This window comes from Tamandua tetradactyla, chromosome 10 (genome assembly GCF_023851605.1).
Source record: "Tamandua tetradactyla isolate mTamTet1 chromosome 10, mTamTet1.pri, whole genome shotgun sequence".
Taxonomy (NCBI): domain Eukaryota; kingdom Metazoa; phylum Chordata; class Mammalia; order Pilosa; family Myrmecophagidae; genus Tamandua; species Tamandua tetradactyla.
The window spans coordinates 24,132,365-24,156,868 of NC_135336.1; the positions used below are offsets into that span (position 1 = coordinate 24,132,365).

The window sequence follows — 24,504 nt, forward strand, 5'->3', positions numbered from 1 at the left end:
TTGACCAACATATTTACCAATTTCCTAGCTCATCCTGTTTATCGTATCTCGTTTCCTCTTGGGATTAATATCCATTTTCTAAAGTACATCCTTCGCTAATTCTTTCAGAGAGAGTATATGAAAAAACTCCCCCTCCTCCACGGTAGCTTCGCTATATCCTTCCTTACCCTCACCCCCTGTGGCCGCCGCCGCCATGGCTGCCCCACCACCTGCTCCTCCTTCACTCCCCCCTTCTTCCGCTCCTCCCCCTCTACCTCCTCCTCCCCCTAATCTATTCCTTGCAGTAACCGAAAAAAAAAATTTTTTTTAATTAAAAAAAAAACAAAAAACAAAAACTCCCAGTCTTTGTCTGAAAAAATGTCTTAATTTTGCCCCATTCTTCATGGTTATTTTTCCACCATCACTTTGAAGATAATGTTTCATAATTTCTGGCATCTCTCGTATCAGTTTAATCATCTTTCCTTTGTAGGTAACATGTCTTAACTTTCTGGGGTTTTTGTTTTTTTAATATTTTCTGTTTCTCTGATATTTTTTTTTTTTGAATACATGGGCAAGCACCGGGAATCGAACCCGTGTCCTCTGGCACGACAGGCCAGCGTTCTTGCCTGCTGAGCCACCTTGGCCCACCCGTGTTTGTCTGCTATTCTGCAATATCATAAGGATGCGTCTAGTTTTATTATCCTACCTGAGACTCATTGCTCTTCTTCACCCTGAGACATGACTTTCTTTAATCATGGAAAGTACTCAGGCATTTTTATTTCCGATAGTGTTGCTCCTCTCCCCTTTTATCCTTCTTCTGGAACTCCTAATAGATGTATGTGCACTAGACCTTTTCATTTTCTCCTCCATGTCTCTTAATTTTCTTTCTCTATTTCCAACGGTTTATTGCCCTGTGCTGCATTCTGGGTAATTCCCTTGCATCTATTTAAGTTAATTCATTCTCCTATTGGTTGTGTTTATTGTTTAAACTGTCAATTAAAATTTTAACTTTCAGATATTCTCATTTCTGGAAGTTTCCTTTAGTGCCTTTGCAAATCTGCTGGTTCTTTTGTCCTGTACTTTCATTATGCTTTTTTTGTTGTTATTCTTTCTTTAAACCTTTATTTATTTTAAACATATTTATTTTATAGTTTTTAAATATTGTTATGTTATTTTCAGCTCTTGTGGGTACCAAATCTTTTTTATTAGTCTGCTTTCCCACATGATGATTTATTTCCTTGATGGTTTGTTATTTTGTATGTGAGCTTATTTCAGTAAAGAAGAGGGGCATTTGCTTTATTGGTGTTTCATGTGTCCTGGGTTGAGAAGGGGTCCCATAAAGAAAAATTTTACCTGTATTTCTAGTGGAATATTAGGGATTTAAATTGTAATGGGCTATTTTTTTCCTTACGTTTTCCTTTACATTATGAATTCAATCTTTTAAATAAATATAAGACTAATTTAGTCTTTTTTTCCTTCTGTCAGTTATGGTAATTTGTGCTTTTCAAAGAATTTGTCCATTTTATCTCTGTTTAGGAGGTTTCCTTCTATTCCTAGCATTCTGTTTTTAGCAAGAAAGGGTGCTGCATGTTATCAGATATCTTTTCTGCATCAATTGAGATGATCAGGTGGCTTTTTTCCTTCATTCTGCTATGTGGTATATTACATTAATTGATTTTCTTATGTTGAACTGAACTTGTAAATCAGGGACAATCCCACTTGGTCATGGTGTATACTTCTCCTGATATGCTGTTGGATTTGGTTTGCTAGCATTTTGTTGAGGATTTTTACATCTATATTCATAAGAGATTTTGCTCTGCAATTTCATTTTCTTGTGGTGTCTTTATCTGGCTCTAGTATGAGGGTGACAATAGCCTTGTAGCATGAGTTATGGAATGTTCCCTTCTCTAACTTTTGGAAGAGTTGAGCAGAATTGGCGTTAAATTGTCTTGGAATGTTTGATAGAAATCCCCTGTGAAGTCATCAGGTCTTGGGTTTTTCTTTGTTGGGAAGTTTTTAATGACTGATTCAGTCTCTTTACTAGCAATTGATTTATTGGGATCTTCTATTTCTTCTTGAGTCAATGTAGGCAGTTTGTAAGTTTCTAAGAATTTGTCCATTTCTTCTAGATTATCTAATTTATTGACATATAGTTGTTCTTAGTATTCTCTTACTGTCCTTTTTATTTCGTTGGGGTCATTTCTGATTTTCATTATTTATACCCTGTCTGGTTTTTGTCAGTCTAGCTAAGGGGTTGTCCATATTATCCCCTGTTCTTACATAGAAATTAGAACCTCAGACACTAGATCCTAATCCCTCAGCATTAAATCTGCAGCTAAAACACCCTTGGGTTGCTGAGGTGTCAGCTTAATTATCCTCACCCATACAGCTTTGATTCATCGCTGTGTTTCTGGATCCAGGAATTTTTCTTTTTTCTTTTCTTTTGAGCTTTACTATTAAAAAAAAGATTGTTATATTTTAGCTGACATTTCTATGTATTTATATGACTATAGGGATAGGCATCTATTTCAGATTCATCTGCCATTTTTTCTTGAAGTTATTGCCCACATTTTTTGTACTTTCCCCTTCCTTGAAGAAGGGAGAAAATTGAAATGATTTTCTCATCTTGTGATGGAAGTGAGGAAGGAGTGGAGAAGAAGAACTGAGTGAGTAGTATTGTATTAAAGTACATAAAAGAAGGCTTAGGACTCCATTTCACTTTAATTCATCTGGAGTCAAGCCCTGCTTTTTTCCCAGGACCCTGACACCCTGCACCCATTCCTCCTGTCTTTTCTTTTCTCCACCATTGTCCCGTTAGCTGAGAGTGGGCCCTCATTATTGCTCCTTCAACCATAGATTACTCCCATGGTTTTGGTGGCCGTTATGGAGTGGAGAAGGATAAACGAGACAAGGCAGCCCTGGGATATGACTATAAGGGAGAGACGGAGAAACATGAGTCCCAGAGAGGTGAGTTGGGGCTAGGTGGGAAGGGAGGTCACAGAGTGCATGGGGCCGATAATAGAGGGGTAGATGTGCAATGGATGTGGAGGGGTGAAGAGTAAGTTTGTGTGGGTTAGGGATATCAAGAAAAGTGAAGAGGAAAACATCAGGATTAGAGAGAAGCCAAAGAGAAGGGGTAATTGTAGAAGGAATGAAAACAGGCAGGGTGAGCAGAAGCAAGGTGATGGTTAGGCTATGATTCTTAGATGCCCCTGTGCCTCATTGAGGGGAGTGACTTCTTTCTTCCCTGGGGCACACAGGGAAAGCCTGGAGTGCTCTCCTTCCTATACTTCTCCCTATTTCTTCATCTACATTCTCCTTCTCTGTCACTTCTTTTTATGTTTCACCCTTTTCATCACTTTTTCTCTTCCATTCTTTCTCAACTTTTTCTCCCTATATTTTTCCTTCTCTTCCCACCCATATCCCTCTCTATCCTCTGGTTCTCCCCTTCCTCACATATCTGTTCGCCACATTCTTAGCTTCTGGTTTTCCTCTCACTGCTCCTTCTCCCAACCCATTCCCAGTATTTTAATCCCGTTATGACTCTCAGAATTTTCTGTCCTGCAGATTATGCTAAGGGCTTTGGTGGCCAGTATGGAATCCAGAAAGACCGAGTGGATAAGGTAAAGCACCAGAACACCAATATCTTCAGAAGAGTTTCCTAAACTGCACCTGAAGTAGGCAGAGATGAGTGAATGAGAGGCAGAGCTGGGGACAGGATAGATCAGTGGCGTTAGGTCCCCCAAGTCAGTTCTCCTGGGATTCTATACTCTCACAAACTATCCTCTGCATCTAAAGAGCATGATGCCTTCTAAAGCCTTGCCTTTAAATGAGGAGACTGGAGGGAGTGAGAGAAAAACAGACAGACAGAACTCAGAGAAGAGTAATATTACACTTGAATTTTCATTGATTATGTGACATTGCTTAACCCAGTCTTCATAGTCTGTTGTTACTGTCCAACCCTACACCAGTTCCTCCTGATACATTGACCTCCTGATACATTGACCAGGGACCCTATGCATTCTAGGCAATTGGCTTGGAGACTAAGGAGATTCTAGGTACACTGAGCTTGTAAAAAAGGGAACTGAACCCATCAGTTTAGGACTTCTTTACTCTTCTCTCTGCCGCAGAACAGTATTGGAATACTCTGTTCAACTACTGAGCATCATATAGTTAGGGTTACCTACTCCAATGACCCCCAACCCCCAGTACTGTCTGCTGGGTCACAACCACACCCCACCCCCATACTTGTCTACCTGCAGAGCGCTGTAGGCTTCAATGAAATGGAGGCCCCAACCACAGCTTATAAGAAGACGACACCCATAGAGGCTGGTGAGTCTTAATGATCCCCTCTCTCTATGTTACTCAACCTTCTCTCCCTTCTCATTCTTTCTGGTCTCCAGACTTTCTCCCCATGTTCTTAACTGCCTAGACTAGCTGGGAAAGAAGTGCCCCTTTCCCTCAAATCCCAGATTCTCTCTCTTGGAAAAATCTGTTAAGGGGACAAAAGGTAGAGTAACATTGGGAGAGAAACTGGAGATACAGGGAGGAAGTGGTAATTGCTTGGGAAGGATAGATCAGGGTGGGGGGTTGGGACGGAGAGGTGGAAGGTGAGGTGGTAGCCAGAGGACATACAGATTAAAGGATTATGGACAAGGAAGGAGTTAGTGAATCAAGGTTTAAAATTTAGAAAGGACAAGGGTCTGAGATAACATGTCCTGGCTTTATGGAGATCTAGGCTTCAGTGTCATACCATCTTCCTATACTCTGCTCCTCCACCAATACCTCTTTACCTGCCCCTCCCAGAGTTCCCTCTTCCTCTTCTCCATCTTCTTATCTCCTGGATATTTAACTGATTTTTCTATCTCCTTCAAGTGCAACCCCACCCCCACCCTGACACTCAAGACAATCTTAATTCTCCTTGCTTGTGTCTTCAGCTTCTAGTGGTGCCCGTGGGCTAAAGGCAAAATTTGAATCCATGGCTGAAGAGAAGAGGAAACAGGAGGAGGAGGAAAAGGCACAGCAGATGGCCAGGAAACAACAGGAGCGAAAAGCTGTGGTAAAGAGCCGTGAGGCTCAGCAGCCCACAGTGACTGTGGAGGAACCAGTGGTGCCAGCCCCATTGCCCAAGAAAATCTCCTTAGAGGTGATTGCTTGACTGTCTGGAATCCTCATTCAGGGTTCCTTGCCCAGACAGAAGTAAGGGGTCCAAATCTTTACCAGAAAATAAGGCAAATTCCTCCCCTGTGTTTGCATCTTTAACTGCTGTCCCTGTCTTAAGGGAGCTTTAGGTCTGAATGTGTAATTGGACCTCATATACCAGAATGCTAGTAAAAATTGAGATAAAAATGTACAACAGAAGATGGGTCGCCAGCCAATGCAGCCAATCATTTCTGCAAGAACTAAGAGGAAGAAGCTGCCACTTCAGGTTGGAGTCCATTATGAGAGATGAGGTGGATTTGAATTGGCAGAGAGCAGGAGGGAGTGTCCAGGTAAGGGAAAAGCAGAAGAGAAAAGATGGGGGCTTGTTTACTGGAGAGATGTTTTATTCTTCACAGGCCTGGCCTCCAATAGGAAGTTGTCCATCATCAGAGCCTGAGCCTGTGAAAACCAGCAGGGAAGTTCCAGTTCCCTCCCTATCATTGAAGCAGAGTTTCCCGGTAAGCAGAGCCCCACAGATACTCTGTCCTGACCCCTACTATCTCCTCATATCTAAGGAAGGTGGCTGTGTAGAATGACCAACCATCTTGGTTTGCTTCAGACTATCCTATGCTTAGCACTGAAAGTCCTGTACCCTGGGAACCCCCTCAGCCCTTGGCAAACTGGGATGGCTGACCATCCTAGCTATGGTACTTGCAACAATGTCCTCTTGCTTTAATCATTCCTGGTATTCCAAGGAATTTGACTGCTTTCCATTTCCCTCCTATCACACCTTTTGTGCTTCCCTCCCATCACCTTTTGGTTGGTGTTTTGAGTGGGCATGTATGGGAGGAGATTGAGGAATGAAGAGGGATGAAGGGCTGGGTTCCCAATGAAGGAATTATTAGATGCAGGCAACATTGGAGGGTAGAAATGCTTGGGCAGTGAAGGGTGGGGTCTTAGCCATCCTCCATTGGGAGTTTTGGGAGAGGAAGCTCTGGTGGGTAGAAATCATCCTGCTCTCTGTCTCTCCTCAGGACAATGAGCAGCCCCCAGCTCTACCCCCTAGGACACTGGAAGGCCTCCAGCTGGAAGAAGAGCCAATCTATGAAGCAGAGCCTGAGCCTGAGCCTGAGCCTGAGCCTGAGCCTGAGCCTGAGCCTGAGAATGATTATGAAGATGTTGGGGCCGTGGAGAGGCATGAACAGAATGATGGCTCAGAAGGGGACTATGAGGAAGTACTCGAGCCTAAGGAACCCCCTTTTCCCTCTACTCTGGGTGGTAAGTGATAGGGGGAGGAGCAGTTCCTGAAATTAGTCAGCTCTGGGGGAGAGGAAGAAGAATTTCCCCATTGCCCAGAAGGATCTGTCTCTGACTTCTCCATTTTGGTGAGACCGTGTTTATACTTCTCATTATACAGGATCACCGGGCTGCCTAGCTGGGGCTCAGACCAGTGGAACCTCAGCAGTAGCGCTGTATGATTACCTAGGAGGTAGGTTGGGAGTGGCCTGAGGAGGCTGGTGCCTGAAGACCCCTGATACAAGAGAGGGGAATGGACCCTGGGGGCATTACAGAATTGGTCAGGCTTGGGGGCAAGAAGAAGGCCAGGCCTATTTTCCTCCCTGAAATTTAGAGTGGCAAAGGGTGGAAGGATTCCTGTCTGATCATCCTATTGTTCCTCCAACTTTCTCTCCAGAGGGAAATGATGAAATTTCCTTTGTTCCGGATGATATCATCACTGACATTGAGATGGTGGATGAGGGCTGGTGGCAGGGACGTTGCCATGGCCACTTCGGACTCTTCCCTGCAAATTATGTCAAACTCCTCCAGTGATTGGCCTCACTGTCCTCTGCACTGTGACTGCCCAAGTCCAGAGTGGCTCCCTCTAACCCTTCCCCATGCCTGTATCAAATGTCTAACAGAATATCATGAGTTGCCTGAGTTCTGGGGAAACTTCCCCCTCCAACTCCATTAAGGGCTTGAGGCAGAGTCAACATGAGGAAAGGGACTTCCCCTTAGTGTCCTCTTTACCCTGAATGAGCTTCAGGTCATCCAGTAGACAAACCTGTTCATGGGCACTTATTTTGTGACCCTGCCTCTTCTCTCATGCATTCCCCTTCTAATCACCCTAAGCTCTGCTCTCCACTCTTTGTGAGTTCTCTGCTTACCTGGAAGGTATACCTAGACTTCCTGTTTGCCTGATTGTGCTATTTTCCTACTTTCCTTCCCTGCAGAGATTATCTCTGAATCTTGTCTCCGTCCATCCCTAAAGTTGGAAATAAAGTGGCACTATGGTTCACCTCCATGCTGAGATAAATGGTACTTTTTGTACAGACCCCAGTGATCCTGGACTCCCATGGGCTCCAATTTTCCTCCTCTCTCCCAGGTATACCCAAAAGACCCTCTCGTACTATAGCTCACCCTGTTGTAATGGTTGGGTTCTTTCCTTAGACTGCCTTATAAACCCAGTCCAAAACAGATCAGCCTGGGAAAAGGCAATAAGATGGGGCAACTGGGGCAGGTAGTGTCCACATTAAAGTCCAACCTCTACTGACTTTAGCAATGGTGGGAAGCCATCCCTCTTCTGTCTGACAGTAATGAACACACTCTTTTAAGTGGCCATGATTTTCAATAAGAAAGAGGAAGAGGGAGGTCTGGCCAACAGAAAAGATTAAAGCTAAATGACTACAGACTCAGGTGAGGTATTAAGAGGATTTTGAGCTAGAGATAGTGATCTCTGTTTGAGAAATTCCAGGTTGCCTTGTAGCTGGATAACTGAAATCAATAGCCAGGGAAGAGGGTGGATGGAGGAAGTTGTGGAACTTCTGCCTGGTCCAGAGTGGAGACGTTTAGGAAAAGAGGTGAGGGTATTTGGACAGCCTGTTGGGTAATAAGCAATTCACCAAGCAAATTATGGTCCAAAGGGAGAATGGGAAGCCAGGACAAGATGAGTTTATCCCAGCCCCAGTCCATTGAGTCCAGCCTCAGCAAAGTCAGAGGTAGGAGATCCTAGGGTAAAAATCAAAATAAATCAGGGATCTGGTATAGGAGATCTTTGATTGTATCATAAGCAGTATCTGAAGTTCAGCTTAGCTTTCTCAGGTGGAGCAGCAGGAATAAAGAGGACTAGGATTGTGACTGAGACACACAATGGCTCCAGGACTTCAGAGAGTTGGTGCGATACCCATGTGCTAGAGCACTGTATCCCTCAGGCTTGTTCCTTGGTTCTCCTAGACACACACCCCTTTGCTTCAGTGATGACTTCTGTGCTAGTGGATCCCAAAGCCGTGTCTAGAATTTACCCACAAATTCACCCAGTTAACCTTTCAGAATTCAAAGCAGCTTTTATTTTCACTTATAGAGCTATTGGGATTTCTAGTAAATAGAGGTAAGTCAGCATAGAAACGCACACTCTCATTATTCATTTCAGTTTGATTTGACAGCACACATAGATCAGGCTTACACAGTGGCTTTCCTGGTTACATCTCCAAGGTTCCACTTTGGTTTTTGCTTTTCTGTTCATTATAAGATGGAATCTCTTTTTCCATATTCCTATAAAAATCCCTCCATGTTCAGTGGAATCCTTCTTTGGACTGACTTTTTTGGTGCTCAACTCATAGACATCTCCCCAGTCCAGGCACCTATTCCTGGGTACACACTCCCTCTTCAGGTCCCCAGAGCTGCTCCTCAGTCCACAGCCATGTCCAGCTGCCTGACCTCTGTCCGGTAATGCTCCTCGCTTATGCTGCTTATTACCACTTCATTTCACTAACCAAATGGTCTTCTGTCTAACCCATAGTCTCCCTAAAATTCTTCTCTTTTGCTTCATCTGCCCTCTCACCACAAAATGCCCTCTGCTTTCTCTCTTTTTTAAATAAAATATGAAACCTTGAGTGATTTTTTCTTCCAGAAAAGAAGGACTAAATTCAAAACAGTTGGGACTGATACAGATACAAAGCTCTCTTCCTTTCTTCTCACTTCAGTCTTTAGTTGTTTTCCATTTACTACTTTTCACTGAATAAACCATAATCAAACCTTGGATCAATCATACTTTAGTTATATTTATAAAATGATGACTTCTATACAAACATGACTTATAAACCAAACAATGGGGATTTGGAAAAATGGCGTTACATTGCCAAATAATATCACGTGGTACATTAAAATGAAAAGAAAAGCATATTTGGTTTTGGGATTTGATCTAATGCCTTCTTGACCCTTTTTAGATATAGCATTGACTTCATCTACAACAGATCTAAGCCATATTCAGAAAGGGACCCAGGCAACAACAAGCACACAAATTGAGTAGATTCCTTCTTTTGTGGCTAAGTTCTTTATTCGCTGCTAACCAACAATGCTTGTCCTCCCTTCTCCTAATTCTCACTTGCTTGGGGACTGCTAGAAAAATGGCACCAAATAATATGACAGGGCTATAAAAGACAAATGGCTTCAGCTACACTTAGAGCTGAAAGACATACACTTGTACACGGCCCAAGGACATGAAACCACATCACATAAATACGCTTTGTTTGGTTCCCAACTTAAAATCAACATGTGTATAAAACTTGTTAAGTAACTAAAAGAGAGATGCATTAAATTAAACCATTGAGGATAACTATGTGAAATAAAGTTTTGCTGTGCTAAAAATACAAGTGTATTCGAATGTATCATCTCTCGTATGTCATCCTTTAAAGGAGTGGTTTTCAACGGGAGTGATTTTGTCCCATAGAGGACATTTGCACAGGACAGCCCCTCACAACAAAAAATTATCCAGTCCAAAATGCCAATAATACCAAGGCTGAGAAACCCTGCTTTCAGGAACGCCAGTTTCTACTGTGTATTTTTTCTTTTACCTCTGTTCTCATGATTATTCACTATTTGTTACCAAAAATTGGCATTATCACCCATTTCAGACAGGCTGGAGTTGTGATAACAATAAGAAGGAGTAGTTTCAGAGAACCTCCATGTTCATATGTCTTCTTCTTTAAGGCCCCCTGTAAGGCACCCATGTGGTGTCTAGGACCTGGTGACTGGTGACTCAGGAACTGCAGTGGGTCTTGTCTGGACTTTGCCAAATGTTTGGTTCTCCATTGTGGCATGACACTGAGGTTGAGGTTAGCATCTTGATATATCAGACAGCACAGGGTAGCTACTGGGCCATGCTTATGCTCTCCCTAATCCAGATCAGACTTTTTAGCACATGTTTAGAACTTTCCAAGAATATAACTTTCAGAAGAAAAGAACCTTAAATCTAAATCATTGTTAAAATGTTTAAAAACAAAACAAAACAAAAAAACAGGCTTGTGGCTTCTCACTCTATTTTCCTCTATTAACATAGTGTCTCCTCTGGACTCTCCTCAGTATTTTAAGGCCTTCCTTCTATTTGTTGCCCAAGATTATATGCAACATATTCTATGACTTCATTTCTGCCTTGTATCCTTTGACCTGTGGTGTCCTCACAGACCCTCTGTGTTCAGGTCTGTGTCTTTTCTCTTGTGCTCTGTGGGGACTTGACTGGGCTTAAAACCAGTGGGGTGAGGAAAAGAAGCCCTGGGCTTGGTTATCAAGACAGATGGGCCCCAGAACCTTCAAACCATGTGTTCTTCACCCTGAGTGCTCTGGGAGGTAACTCTCTGAACCTCTGTCTCATCTCTGCATTGCCTGCCACATGAGTTTGAAAGTGCTTTATAAACTGGAAAGCCCTAAATAAAAGCACAGATCTGTACTGGTTATCAAATTTCATTGCTTTTTCTTCACCGAAGGATATGGGTTCATCTTCTAAATGGCTTCAAGGTTGCCTATTTTGTCTGGAGACTGATTTAGTTTAGGAAAAAAGGCAAGGAAATCAATTGATATGGCACTATAGCAATTCTATAAAGCATGACTTATGAAATTCTTATTCCCTGTGTGACTGCTCAGGGTTTGAATGTTCTGTTACACCCAGAGATACACATATGCAGTTTACAGAAGGAAGTCTTCAAAATCACACTCTCTCCTACTTTCAGTAATTCCGAGGGAGAAACCAAGAATGGTGATGTTTGGAATCTTTAGGAGGAATTTCTCCCTTGTGATCTTGGTCGAAACGTGGAGACCAGGCTCTCTCGGACCTGCTCTTGGGGCTGACACATACTGGTCAGAAGAATGGGGTCAGTCCTGTGCTCTACGATGTTGAAAGGACACACCTTCAGGTGCTCAGACATGGAGGTGACGTCATTAAACTCCCAACTCTTGATTCTGGAGAAGAGGCTGCTGAACTGCCAAATCTGTTAGGGAAGAAGGAATCTCAGAGGTGAACATGGGGGCAATACTCTCAGATTGGCTTTATTTGAATAGTATGAGGAAATACCTTTCTGTTCTTCTTGTTCTTATCTTTCAAAATCACCCTAATTTGAGTTTGCCTTAATGGCTGTCAAAGACATTTGTTAGTTCTTTCCCCAGCATCCTATTCCTGTTTCTCCTTGCTATCAATATTCTTCCCAGCAAGCCATTTAGTTTGCTTGGGAATGACAAATACCAGCTCCAGGAGACTAGGAATGGTTTGATCTAATCAGCATATTGACACACCCTCCCTCCCCAAACCACAATGTTTAGTTCTAGAATAGACACGTGGTTCAAATCAGTGCCAAAATGAATCTACTCCAGACCTTTTTTTAGGATACAAAAGAAGCAGATTCTCTTTTTCCCTTTGGACTTGATCTGGGAAGATGCAGTCCTATGTGCTGCCAGTTGATACCAGGGACCACCAAAGGAGAACTAGGTCTTAGAATGGAAGCACCATTAAGGAAAGAGAGATGAAAAGGAGAAAGACAGAAGATCCTTAGGACATCTTTGGAAATGCTAGATCAAGCCTTACCTGAAATGATTACCTTTGGACTTTTTAGTTGTATAAACCAATACATCCCCTTTATTGTTTATATCACTTTATGTTAATTTCTATTGCTTAAAATTGAAAGTATCCTTTCTAATAGTATGGGGGCAAAAGGAGATTTCTATATGCAATTTAACACCCTGGACTTCCCATCTATGATGTGGTGGCAAGTCACCTATAAGGGTAGGCATAACCTGATACCTTTGTTTCCTGCACACCTAACCCCTAGTTTCTTGCCATTATTCTTAAAAGAAAATTACTCTTGCCCAGGATATTAGAACCTTTCCCTTTAAAAGTACATTTAATCTGGAGCAGCTAGAAGGACAAATCTGAGAGGATAGTATGGTAGCCCATAACAAAATTCAGGATATGTCCTGTGGCTACTTGTTGAAGAGTGCTTTGAAAACTATTGCTTTTTTATTTCCTTGCTTTGTATATATTTTCTACTATACAAAAAAATAGTTAAAAATTTAAAAACTTGGAAACAAAAACAAAAACAAGACAAACAAATTATATGTATATATATATATTTTTTCCCTTCTAGGCTTCAATATTCTGGAGCACCCAGAAGAAAAAATCTGAGATGATGGTATGGTAGCCTGTGAAAATTTCTGGGATCTTTCCTATAACTATTTGTTGAAGAGTGCTTTGAGAACTACTACTTTTTCCTTTCTTTGCTTTGTATATATGTTATACTATACAATAAAAAAAGTTAAAAAAAATAAAAGTACATTTAATAAGGAAGGTACTTTAGCCCTAACTAAATTTTCTTTCCTCTTTTTTGCGAGAAAATTAGTTTGTCTGAAATGATATCCAAGAGTGGTCAAACTTCAGCCAGAGAAATAATGTGATTTCTAGTATGCAAATTATTTGATTTTGATTTTATAGAGGAAGATATTAGGCAGTTCTAGACTGTAAGATTCCAGAGGGCAAGCTCTTAGCCTCATTCATCTTTATTCCTAACAGATGTCTGGGTGGCACTTAGTTTATTTTACACATGGATGCAGGCATGAATATGTGAGGAAGATTCCAAAAATAATTTTTTTGAAGCAGACAGATCAGGAAATAAATACTAGAAAATATTCAATGTGTTCTAGACATAGCCAGCAAGAATACATGTAAATATACTTTCTGCATGATTTTTCTGTAAACCTACAACGGTTCTGATGAACACACACACACAAACACACACACACAAACCAAAAAAACTAATGGTGCCAGGGACAAAGGACATAAGAATTTCTGTGGTAGGGCCTAGACTATATATACATTTTTTCTTTTTCTTTTTTTTACATGGGCAGGCACCAGGAAGCGAACCCGGGTCCTCGGGCTTGGCAGACAAGCATTCTTACCTGCTGAGCCACCGTGGCCTGCCCTATATACATTTTTATGTTAAGAATTATATACATAACATTTTTTAAAAAGAAAGAGAAGAAAAAAAGAGAAAAAGAGTGAGAAAAAAACTCCATGAATGATTTTCATATGTGGCTTGGAAATCAGTAATAAGGCAGATTTAGGAACTACAGACTTGAATCAAAGGAATAAATTTTAACCATGGAATTTCAGTCATGGTGAAATCTCCGAATTTTCATCTAGTTCACCAATCACAATCTCTTATCGCTGAAATATAATGTCTTTCTCCTCCTATATCCAAATTCCCACACTGTCCCTGGACTAACTTCTGTGTGATCCTGATAAAACCCCATCTCTACTTTTAATTATAATACTTAAATCTGCGAGCTTTCCCTGTCTCAGTAATGGCAGCTTTATTCCCCCAGTTATTTAGGCCAAAACTCTTGGAGTGCTTTTTTTTTTTTTTTTTTACAGCTTTGGTGAATTACAATTTACTGTACACATATAAAGTGCACAATTTAATAAATTTTCATGTGCACATCTGTAAACCTGTTGCCACAAATAAAATAATATACATAACCATCAAGGTTTCCCCATGCACCTTTATAATCCATTCCACCCACCCCAAGGCAACCATTGATCTGTTTTCTGTCACATAAATGAGATCACATTTTCTAGAATATTATATACATGAAATTATATAGTATGTATTCTTAAAAAAAAAAAAACAGATGCAAACAACTCTAACTTCCCAAGACCCATTTGCAAATACTGACATTTTGGGAAGAAATCCAAAATAAGATTGTGGAATTACAGACCTAAGTGGGCATCAAGAATTTATGATTCAGCTCACTAACATATTTATTATGAAAAGGGATGCTAAGAGTTCCTTGGATACTATAAATTATATGCCTTAGTTCTGAATGGTACAAACTAATAGAAAATAAAATATGGATAAGCAAGCATGACCCAGCTGGGGAAAAGGAAAAGGAAGATTTTCTGAAGAAATTTCTGTATTTATTTATACAGGAGAGTTTTTGAGAAAAAAAAATCAAATAAACATTTGAATCAGAGGCAATCAGTGGACAATACTCGTTTAGAATTTCAAAATGCTTTTATCAAAAGCAAAAACTGTTTAAAAAATTAGTTGACACTCAAATCAGTTCTACAACTAAGTGCTGCGGTGTGCTTTGAAATGTATTGCTTTTCTGTATATATGTTATTTTTCACAATAAAAAAGAATTAGTTGACAGGGCACTAAGGGGAGTTTGTCAATATATTACATCAATCAGGGTCCAGGCAGGAAAGAGGTAGCACACGCAAATTGGGTAATTTGAAAAGAATTTTTTGAAAGGAGTGTTTTACAAATATGTGGGCACAAACTTGTAGCTTGAGGAAAGCCACAAGATATATTGAGGTACCTTGGGATAGAAACAATTGAAAGGGTTACTGCCCTTGAAGGGGAAGAAGAAGTGTGTGTGTGTGTGTGTGTGTGTGTGTGTGTTGAGGGAGTGCTACTGAACCCAGAATGAGTAATTATGTAGAGAGCGTCACCTGATAAGCACCCTCAATGAAAGGATGCAGCCAGTTGCCAGTTCACAGTATAACCTACAACAGGGAGGAATCCAGAAGGCTGTTTACGTCAACCTCACTCTTCTCCTTCCCTCCCATCTCCCACTGATATACTCCCAGTAGATGAGCCAAATGGCTACCTATAGAGGTCAGCCTCCTGGGAGACACAGCAGGGTGGAGAAGGGTAGAGAATGGACGGTGTAAGCAAAGGGACGATATTCAGGACATATACATAAGCAGGCACTACCATCTGTATGGCCATTTATATGTCTAAAGTTTGTTTATATGTGTATAAGTTTATAAGCCCTACTAGACTGACCTCCTTGAGAGGAGGGACCATGTCTTAATCCCAGGGACTAGTCCAGGAATAAGCAAAATGCTTGGTAAATAGAAGGCTCTTGATAAATATTTGCTGATGAAATGATTAAATGAGTTATTGTTTACTTGCCTCTCTGTGAACTCTCCAGGAGGTGCCTCCATGGGAATACCTCTTCTTCTTCCATTGCAGGAGGACCATCCCCCTCTCTTGTAACAAAGTGGCACAGATATTTCTCATCAGCACAGACACCTGGGAAAGCTGGGACAGGCTGATGCTGTCCAAGAACCCAGCAATGTACTGCAAAACTTCCAGGGGCAGACTGGTTAGAGAATTTTGACTTTTTCCTGCATGGCCTGAAGGATGATTATTCTTCGTTCCCTCATTCAGCTCTGGAGCCACCTCTGGCTTGATTGCAAAGGTCTTGAGCTCTTGACTATAGATCACTTTTGCCTTTTGCCCTGGGGGACGAAAATGGTTTTGAATAAAAGTACATCCCAAGTAAGCTAGGGGACATCGCTGCTGAAACCAGCCATTGAGACACGACTGAATATCTGTGTGGACATTCCTGAAATGTAGGGGGAACTCATCCCTCCTGAAGAATTTGCTACAAGTGAAAGTGAAAGCAGAGCTGCTCTTGTTGTGTCTCCTGGTCACACACTCGCTGTAGAGCTCCACGTGGAGCCCCCCTGGGCTAGCAGCAGTTATGAGGTCAGCCAGCACTGTCCCAGATGGAAAATATTCTGGCTCAAAGTTATATGTCTGCGTGGCTAAATCCATGAACAAACCATCAATGCTCCTGGATTCAGAGATGACATGACCTTTGAGTTCTCTTTCCAAAGCACACTGAAGGGTGGTCTTGATGAGATCTGATTTTGGCAGTTTCTCCACAGCAATGCCCAAATCTGAAGTATCTACTGCTTTGTGTTCACTTGGCCTACAATTTAACATGGCATCTCCAATTCGAGCCCGCTTCCCACAGTAGCTCATAGGTACTTTGAAGGTGTAGACGGTCTTAACTTCTTGAGCCTCAAGGTTGCCATAAACAAAGTCTTTCTCCTTAGGTGTGCAAGCAGGCATCTGACCAAAATGAATAAGCATCCGCCCATTGTGTACTAGATACATATTATAGTCTTTTACATCCACAGCTGTTTTTAATCTTTCCAGAACACCATCCTGCCAGGGGGCAAGCCCTGTGGTTTCTATAGTTGTGTGAAAGTCCCGCTGTTGCTGGTTTTCCTGTGATTCTTTCCCCTGGGCAGCTCCTTCTCCTTCCACCACATTATTGACACTAGAATTCTGTTCTTTCCCTGGACCATTCCTACTCTTGCCCTCAGAGCTCACTGATAAATCTGTTAAAGCACAAGCTGTGTGCTCTTTGCTGAACATATTTTCCCACTTGCCAAACTTGGCCAGATCCATTCCTTCTTTGGTCTTGGCTAACACCTCTCGTTCTTCTTGACTCAACTCTGTCATCTCTCCCTTAGTTGCTGAAAGAGAGCCACGTGGTGCCAAACTGCCATCAGCTCCACCCACGGCTCCTTCCATTTCCTCCCAAGTGGCTTCACCATTCATGGCCAGTTCCTCCTTGGTGACCTCTCTGGTCTCCGGGAAAAGTTCTACCATTTTCAAGGATCTGAAAAGGACCTTCTGGTCCTGGAGGGCCAGGGCTGTGTCCAAACACTCCTCACTGGGTGCCTCTTTCATTATATTCTTGTAAAGGGTTGTTTCAGAGTCCACGTTAGGCCAGCGGTTCCACTCCATGGAGCAGCAGACCACGCTGGCGGGGCAGATCTGCAGGTGCTTGGCCAGCTTGTGGCGTGACATTGAGAGTGGGCAGCCATATTCGGAGTTGAGGCACGGAACCTGCTCTAAGGGGCAGAGGAGCTCGTGCTCCGCCTCTTTGCACATGTGGAAGGTAGCACCGCACAGCAAATGGCAGTTTATTACCAGGCAGGAGACGTTGGGCTCCACGGGGACGTGACAGTGGCGGTTGAAGCATCCCTCACAATGCTTGTGCTGCTCAGGTGGAGGCCTGCGTACCCTGCCCTGGGGGCCAAGGACAAGGTGAAAAAAAGAGAAAACAAATGGATACTGGAAAAGAGGCTCTGTGTGTGTGTGACTGTTTTAATGAACCTATTTCCTATTTATACATGCTTATCTTAGGAACCTTCAAAAATACAGAAAATCATAGAGAAGAAGGCAAAAATCACATAAACTGACAGCCCCAAAATAACAGCTATCAACAATGTTTTATTTACTTTCCAATCATTTATTCTATGTTTGAGTAGATACAATCAGAACGGAAAAATATAAAAGACTGAATGTAATTGACAATTGTTATTTTTGAGCTATGCATCGTAGGGGATTTATATTACATAGTTAAGACTGTGAATTTAATTTTGCCTCCAGCTTTTTAACTTGCTATTTCGACATGAGACTAGACAGTTTTAGTAATCATTCTTTGCCAGCTTTCTTCACAATAGTGGTATAACATTCCAGAATATGGGAGTCCTGTCATTCCTGTAACCACCCCTACTAGGGTGGCATGTTGGGAGCAGAGAGGCCATGTCTGTTTTGCTTAAAGTTGCATTTCCAGCACCTGGCACAGGGCTGGACCATTGTGTGTGCTCAGTGATGTTTGCGGAATGAAATAATTGTTGGCCATCTATATTATTGCCGATTTTTTTTTTTTTTGCTTTTTTTTACATTACATTAAAAATCTTTGATCACAAATTTTTCTCAGCTCTCTGCTTTGCCCCACTCCACTTCAATGTCTTTCAGGTTCTGTTCCAGCATCTTTAGTTTGGCTAAAGGGCAAAATAATATCATCAGACGGTAAGGACAAATCTGCCAGCTGATTGGACTACAGACTAAATGAAGCCAGGCCTGGAGTTGTGAAAGGTGAAGATCCAGTAAGCACTGGTACTTACCATCGCTTCCTAATTTCTTCTTGCTTCTTCAATCTAGAGAAAATATGAAAATGTGAGTGTAAATTATTCATAAGAAAAGTGTTTTCGTTATCTGCATTAACAGGAGTATACTTTAACTCTCTCATTTAATTTCTGCCACCATCCTAGAGGTGTCATTGCCCCCATTTTAGAGTTAACAAAACTAAAGCTTAGAGAAGTTAAGTAACTTGTCTAAGGTCACACAGCTGCAAAGTGATGGAATCAGGCTTCAAGCCTAGGCCGTGCTGGCCTATGCTCTTTTCACAGATACTCATTGCCCTCCGATGGGGCATATAATTAATCACGGGATGTGGAGCTTCTGCTTCTTGTTACTTTTCTACATTTTCTACTGACAATTATCCAGGCATTCAATACCATCCCACATCTGGACCAAGTTACCCTTCAGCCTTGTCTCTCACCAGGACGTCCACTCAGAGGTCAGTGTGACATCTAACTTGGTCTTGGGCAGTGTACAAGTGTTCTGCAAAGTATCTGTCATCTGCCATTTATCTGGGTATATTTAATTGTGTTACAGCTAGATATTACTTGATATTAAGAAATGATTTTTACTTTTCTTAGGTGAGAGAATGTTACTTATATTACAAAGTCAAGTGTTTTTATTAGGAAATACATGCTCGAATACTTAGGAATGAAGTGTTATGATATCAACAACTTAATTTTAAGTGGCCCAGTCAAAAATGGGAACAAAGAAAGAAAGAAAGCAAAAGTGGCAAAATGTTAACAATTGTTGAGTCTAGTTAGAATATATCTGGGTGTTCAGTGTACATATTCCTTCCCCTTTTCCTTACATTTAAAAATTTTCAAAAAAGTGTTGTAGGAAAAATTCACCCAGAATGAATTGGCCAAACCTAAACTGAAATAATATAAAATTTTAGAAAGCTGCATTTAGAGCAGGGGTCAAAACTCCAATTGCTGCAGAAGTGCAGCGAGTAGAGACTCTGGGAAGTAGAAGAGAAGATGTCCTGTGTTCAGGGGAGTGCAGCTACTCGGCTTTGGTCAAAGCCAAGGAGCTTTCAGTCCATGTGGCAATGTGTCAGACCTGATCTTTCCAGAGAAACTGGGGAGGCAGTTTTTTTATTGGTTTTATAGTGTAATGGTCTCAGCCCTGGTGCTACGAATCAGTAGCTGTGAGGCTTTGGGAAAGTTACTTAACCTCTCTGTGCATCAGTTTCCCTACCTCTAAAGAGAAGGTAGTAATCATCCTATCTCATTGTGTTGTTGTGAATCTTGTTGTGCTTTAATGTGCATGAAAATTTAAGAACAGTGCTTGTCTCACAGGAAGTGAGCTATAAATGCTTGCTATTATAAAATAAAGATTTTACATTTCATTATAATGCAAAATATTTCATTACATAATACAGCATAATAAAAATCCTCTGATTTTTAAGCTTTGGCAACTAATTTAATTAAAAAAAAAAACTCTATTTAGGCTAAGGAAAATGTGTGCAGGCTAGAGAGGATCTGTAGTTTACAATGCCTGGGAGAGAATTTGTAGCATAATTTTAGGACTGTGGAGGGGTGAGGAGATTAACACCCAATAGTCAGAAGATGCAGCTTTCTAAAATTTAATATTATTTCACTTTAGATTTGGCCAATTCATTCTGGGTGAATTTTTCCTACAACACTTTTTTGAAAATTTTTAAATATAAGGAAAGGGGAAGGAATATGTACACTGAACACCCAAATATATTCTAACTAGACTCAGCAATTGTTACTATTTTGCCACTTTTGCTTTCTTTCTTTCTTTGTTCACATTTACACACACACATTTTTGACTGGGCCACTTAAAACCAAGTTGCTGATATCATATCACTTCATCCCTAAGTACTCGAGCATGTATTTCCTAATAAAAATACTTGACTGTAATATAATAACATTCTCTCACCTAAGAAAAGTAAAAACCATTTCTTAATATCTTGTAACATGCTGTCTATATTCAAATCTCCCCAATGGTCCCCAAACTGTCTTCTGTAGTTTTGTTTGTTTTTTTTAATTTTGAACTAGGGTCCTTTTAAGTTCAATTTATTGTACTTGGTTATGTTGTCTTTTTAGCCTCTTATTATCTGAAACAGTCTTCCAGCTTTTTTTTTTAATCATAAGAGATAGCCTTAAATCCTGAGGAGATTGTACTTTGGTTCATTCATTTATTCATTTGATCATCCAGCCATCCACTCCACAAACATTTGTTGATTACCTACTACAAGTAAATGAAGTCAGCTGAGCTGCTTGTTAAAGTGGTTCTTAAACACCATTATTCTTGGAATCAACTGGGATGCTTATTAAACCTGTGGATCTGCACTGTCCAATATGGTAGCCACTAGCCACATGTGACTATTTAAATTTAAACTAATCAAAATTAAATTAAAAGTAAGGATTCAGTTCCTCAATCACAGTAGCCATATTTCAATGGCCATATGTGCTTAGTGGTTACTCTGTTCAACAACACAAAACAGAATACTTCCATCTTCATAGAAATTCCTATTGGACAGCACTGCTCCAGATGCTGGCTTCATCCCTGACCTGAGTGAGGGGGTATCCTGGAATTTACATTCTTAACCCTGTGCCCATCTGATTCTTATGCATATTAATAAAGGAGAGCCCCTCTTCTAGACCCCTTTGAGCTACTGAGTTTGGAAGAGGGATCATATCAGAGTGCTCTACAACCCTAAGAATCAGCCTGATTCAGGAGGCAGATGAGAAGTTGCAAACCAGAACATCAAACGGACTCAGAGCCCAGTAGAAGATGAGACTCGGTTTTAAAGCCAGAGCTGAACAAAGTGCAAGGGCTGAGAGGGATGGACTGAGATGTGGCAGAACAGGATCAGGCAAGGAACACAAATTTGGGATGCAAGATCCAGCTATTGGATCTTTTAACATACAATTTAATGTGCAGTCAGACTCCTGCCATATTGCAGATAACTCCTGAAAAATTAAAAGAAAAGAAAGCAATTGTGGATTTACTGTGGAAATTAAGCTAAAGCATTTGGAATTTTTTGGTATACAGTATGGAGCCATTTAACATTGTGATTGGGGTTTTAACTAGTATTGTTGAGGAATGGATGCCTGGGAAGAGGAGTTAGAATGTATTGAGGTTTGGATGGGGGCTACTGATAACAGTAGAAATAGGCAAGATGAAAAGATTGGAGACTTAACAAAGAGAGAATCAGCATTTTTGTTTCTAAGTGGAAATGGGGAGAGAAGAGGAATCAAAATTGATGCCAAGATTTTGAACAAGGGAGAGGGAATAATGACTATATAACTAGGAGAAAAATAGGAAAATCTGAGGAAGAACTGTTTGGAGAAGGAAAAATGGGTCCAGTGAGTTTTACACAAATTGTTTGAGATGATGACAGATCATGTGGATGGGAAGATGAGAGGTTGGAATATAGAGATGCAGGTTTGAGACTTATTCACTTAAAAGTGAGAAATGAGGTAAAAAATGGGAGAGTGATCACAGGGAACAGAAATCTGCGCAATGAAATATATAACCAAGTGCCAGCACTTTGGAGGGACATTAGAAGGACTAGAGCCCAAGGAGGAGAGAATAGAGAGCTAAAATGCAGGATGGTGCTGTCCCAGAAGTAAAAGAAACGGTGAGTGATAGCACCACTTGCTGCCTCAAGATGAACCATGATGACAATATCTTTACTTCTGACAGGTCCCCAAAGACCTCTTGCCAGACATATATGGCATTTCAACTGTGCAGTGGGACCTCTGGACATTCAAAACATGGTGCTTGTTTAAAGGGGAGGAAAAAACTCTAAAGCAGACCTTCTGATGTTAAGAGGGCCAATATTATGGTTTTCTACTCAGAAGACAAATAAGGATGAGTCTGGATGGCTCAGATTTCCATATTGTTTTTTTTTTTTTTTTTTTTTTTTTTTTTTTAAAGGAAGGAAAGACAGAGAAGGAAGGAAGGGAGGAAGAACGGGAAACATTTTTAAACATTTTCTTGTTTTATTATATTTTGTTTGTTTGCTTGTTTTTTACATGGGCTGGGGCCGGGAATCGAACCGGGGTCCTCCGGCACGGCAGGCAAGCACTCTTGTCCGCTGAGCCACCGCGGCCCGCCCCCATATTGTTTTTTAGGTAGAAAAGAAGAGGCACATCACAAATGGGATAAAGCAATATGATAAAAGCTACCAGAATATGACTGTCCCTTCATATTTGCCAACCTGGTTCTTTCACAAAATTGAACCCAATTCTTGGGAAGGGATAGAAGGTTGAGCTAGTTCCATGCACATCGCCTGGGCAGTGAGAACTTTGCTCCCACAGAAGGATGTGTCCAGCTGGAAGGACAGTGGTGATAAACTCTAAGCTCAATAATTTCTTATCCTTCAGTGTTATAGAGTGTAGGTTCTTATGAGTAGTGTATTGACACTGAAAACATTCGTAGTGGAGCCTTATTGCTGTCCATCTCTGTTGAAGTTCTGTGAAAATATCGCTTTAAGAGAAAAGAAAAACGATACACACCAGGCAACAAAGATGCTCTTCTTATTATGCTGCTATTTAGAGAGCCTAAAGCTGGTCTCTGGAGCTATACCAGATAAGTGACTTTGAGAAAGGACAAGGGCTAAGCAGAAAGTCACTGAGTGGAGACTATGCTTTGGAGAAGTTTAGCAGTGAATGGAAGGAGAAAAATAAAAATAGCCCAAGACCATAAAAAAAGCACCTCTGAACCCTTTGTTGTATATCTGGGGGGAATTGTTCCCACTTAGATATAGTACAATCTGGAATTCCTGATAATCTAATAATTGCTGGATTAGTAGGGTAACCAATCACCCCAGTTTGCCTGGGACTATCCAGGGGTTAGCACAGAAAGTCTCACTCCCCAGAAAACCCTTCTGTCCAAACAAACTGAGATAGTTGGTCACCTTAGGTGACAGCCAATCAGTCTTGCCCCAAATGACCAAATAAGATAATATCATTGGTTCTCTTGTGACAGAAAATGTCCCAATTCTCCTAGTCTTCTTAGTTCCAACACAGGCCAAAGATTCTTACCCTCCATGAGGTTTCTCTAACTTTCTTAGAGTGAAAGTTTTCTATATTTTGGGTGTCAGGGAGGAAGGAAACTAAGGTTTAAATGCTTATCATGTGTTTTTACATAACATTGCATTTAATCGTCACCACAACTATGTGTGGCGAGTGTTACCATTTCCAATTTACAGATAAGGAAACTGAGACACAAAGGAGCCTAGCTCTACCTGGCTTTAAAACCTGTACGCTTTGCTGGATTGTATGGTGACCCTCAGAGGCCCCAGAGACCCATCCCTGTGATCTGGGGAGAATGTAAGGCCCTGGCTAGAGTTTATGAGAAAGAGCCACTCTCTCCCCAATTGGGGCACAGAATGGTGTCCACATATATGATCTTTCCAGATTGTAGAGTAGCCAGATGCTCTTGATTAGGAAGCCCCTCCATCCCTAGGATGATTTCCTTGTCCTCCTCCAGACCACACCCTATACTATGCCCCATTTGAGTAGAGAAAACAAGAAGATCATCCAGCTCACTTTGCTTTGCATTTTAGATAATTAAAAAAAAAGAAAGGGATGGTTTCTAGAGTTAAAAATCTGCATTGAAAATGGATTCCAAGATTTAAAATGAAACACCTACTTTTTTCTTTAAAGATCACATAATTTTCTCTAAGCCAACTAATCAGGTGAACTCACTGTCCTCCCTCCTATGTGGGAGGTGACTCCCAGGGGTATAAATCTCCCTGGAAACGTGAGACAGAAATCCTGGGATGAGCTGGGACCTGGCATCATGGGATTTAGAAAGCCTTCTTGACCAAAAGGGGGAAGAGAGAAATGAGACAAAATAAAGTTTCAGTGGCTGAGAGAGTTCAAGCAGAGTCCAGAGGTTATCTTAGAGGTTATTTACTCTTATGCATTATATAGCTATCCCTTTTTAGTTTATGGTATATTGGAGTGGTTAGAAGGAAGTACCTGAAACTGTTGAACTATGTTCCAGTAGACTTGATTCTTTAAGATGATTGTATAACTATATAGCTTTTACAAAGGGACATTGTAATTGTGAAAACCTTGTGGCTGGCCCTCCCTTTGTCCAGGGTATGGACATTTGAATAAGAAAATATGGATAAAAAATAAATAAATCTGCCTGAAAAATGTAGAGCTGTGTTCCAGTAGCCATGTTTCTTGATGATGATTGTATAATGATAAAGCTTTCACAATGTGACTGTGTGATTGTGAAAACCTTGTGTCTGATGCTCCTTTTATCTACCTTGTCAACAGATGAGTAGAACATATGGAATAAAAATAAATAATAGGGGGAACAAATGTTAAAATAA

General features: G+C 41.0%; 2 protein-coding genes across 4 annotated transcripts in view; one reads left to right on the forward strand and one right to left on the reverse strand.

Moving 5' to 3' along the window:
* HCLS1 (hematopoietic cell-specific Lyn substrate 1) overlaps window positions 1-9,770 on the forward strand; it is a 31,314-nt gene extending 21,544 nt beyond the window's left edge. For both annotated transcript variants that reach the window (XM_077118194.1, XM_077118193.1), the window contains 8 exons: window positions 2,836-2,946; window positions 3,547-3,602; window positions 4,242-4,311; window positions 4,917-5,125; window positions 5,538-5,639; window positions 6,156-6,399; window positions 6,539-6,610; window positions 6,815-9,770. In XM_077118194.1, the coding sequence (XP_076974309.1) occupies window positions 2,836-2,946; window positions 3,547-3,602; window positions 4,242-4,311; window positions 4,917-5,125; window positions 5,538-5,639; window positions 6,156-6,399; window positions 6,539-6,610; window positions 6,815-6,951 (1,001 nt within the window). In that variant the 3' untranslated portion in view covers window positions 6,952-9,770. The remainder of the gene's footprint in view (window positions 1-2,835; window positions 2,947-3,546; window positions 3,603-4,241; window positions 4,312-4,916; window positions 5,126-5,537; window positions 5,640-6,155; window positions 6,400-6,538; window positions 6,611-6,814) is intronic.
* Window positions 9,155-24,504, reverse strand: part of FBXO40 (F-box protein 40) — a 30,195-nt gene continuing 14,845 nt past the window's right edge. For both annotated transcript variants that reach the window (XM_077118191.1, XM_077118192.1), the window contains 3 exons: window positions 18,161-18,193; window positions 15,360-17,276; window positions 9,155-11,381 (listed from right to left, as the gene is read on the reverse strand). In XM_077118191.1, coding sequence (XP_076974306.1) covers window positions 11,166-11,381; window positions 15,360-17,276; window positions 18,161-18,163 — 2,136 coding nt within the window. In that variant the 5' untranslated portion in view covers window positions 18,164-18,193 and the 3' untranslated portion in view covers window positions 9,155-11,165. The remainder of the gene's footprint in view (window positions 11,382-15,359; window positions 17,277-18,160; window positions 18,194-24,504) is intronic.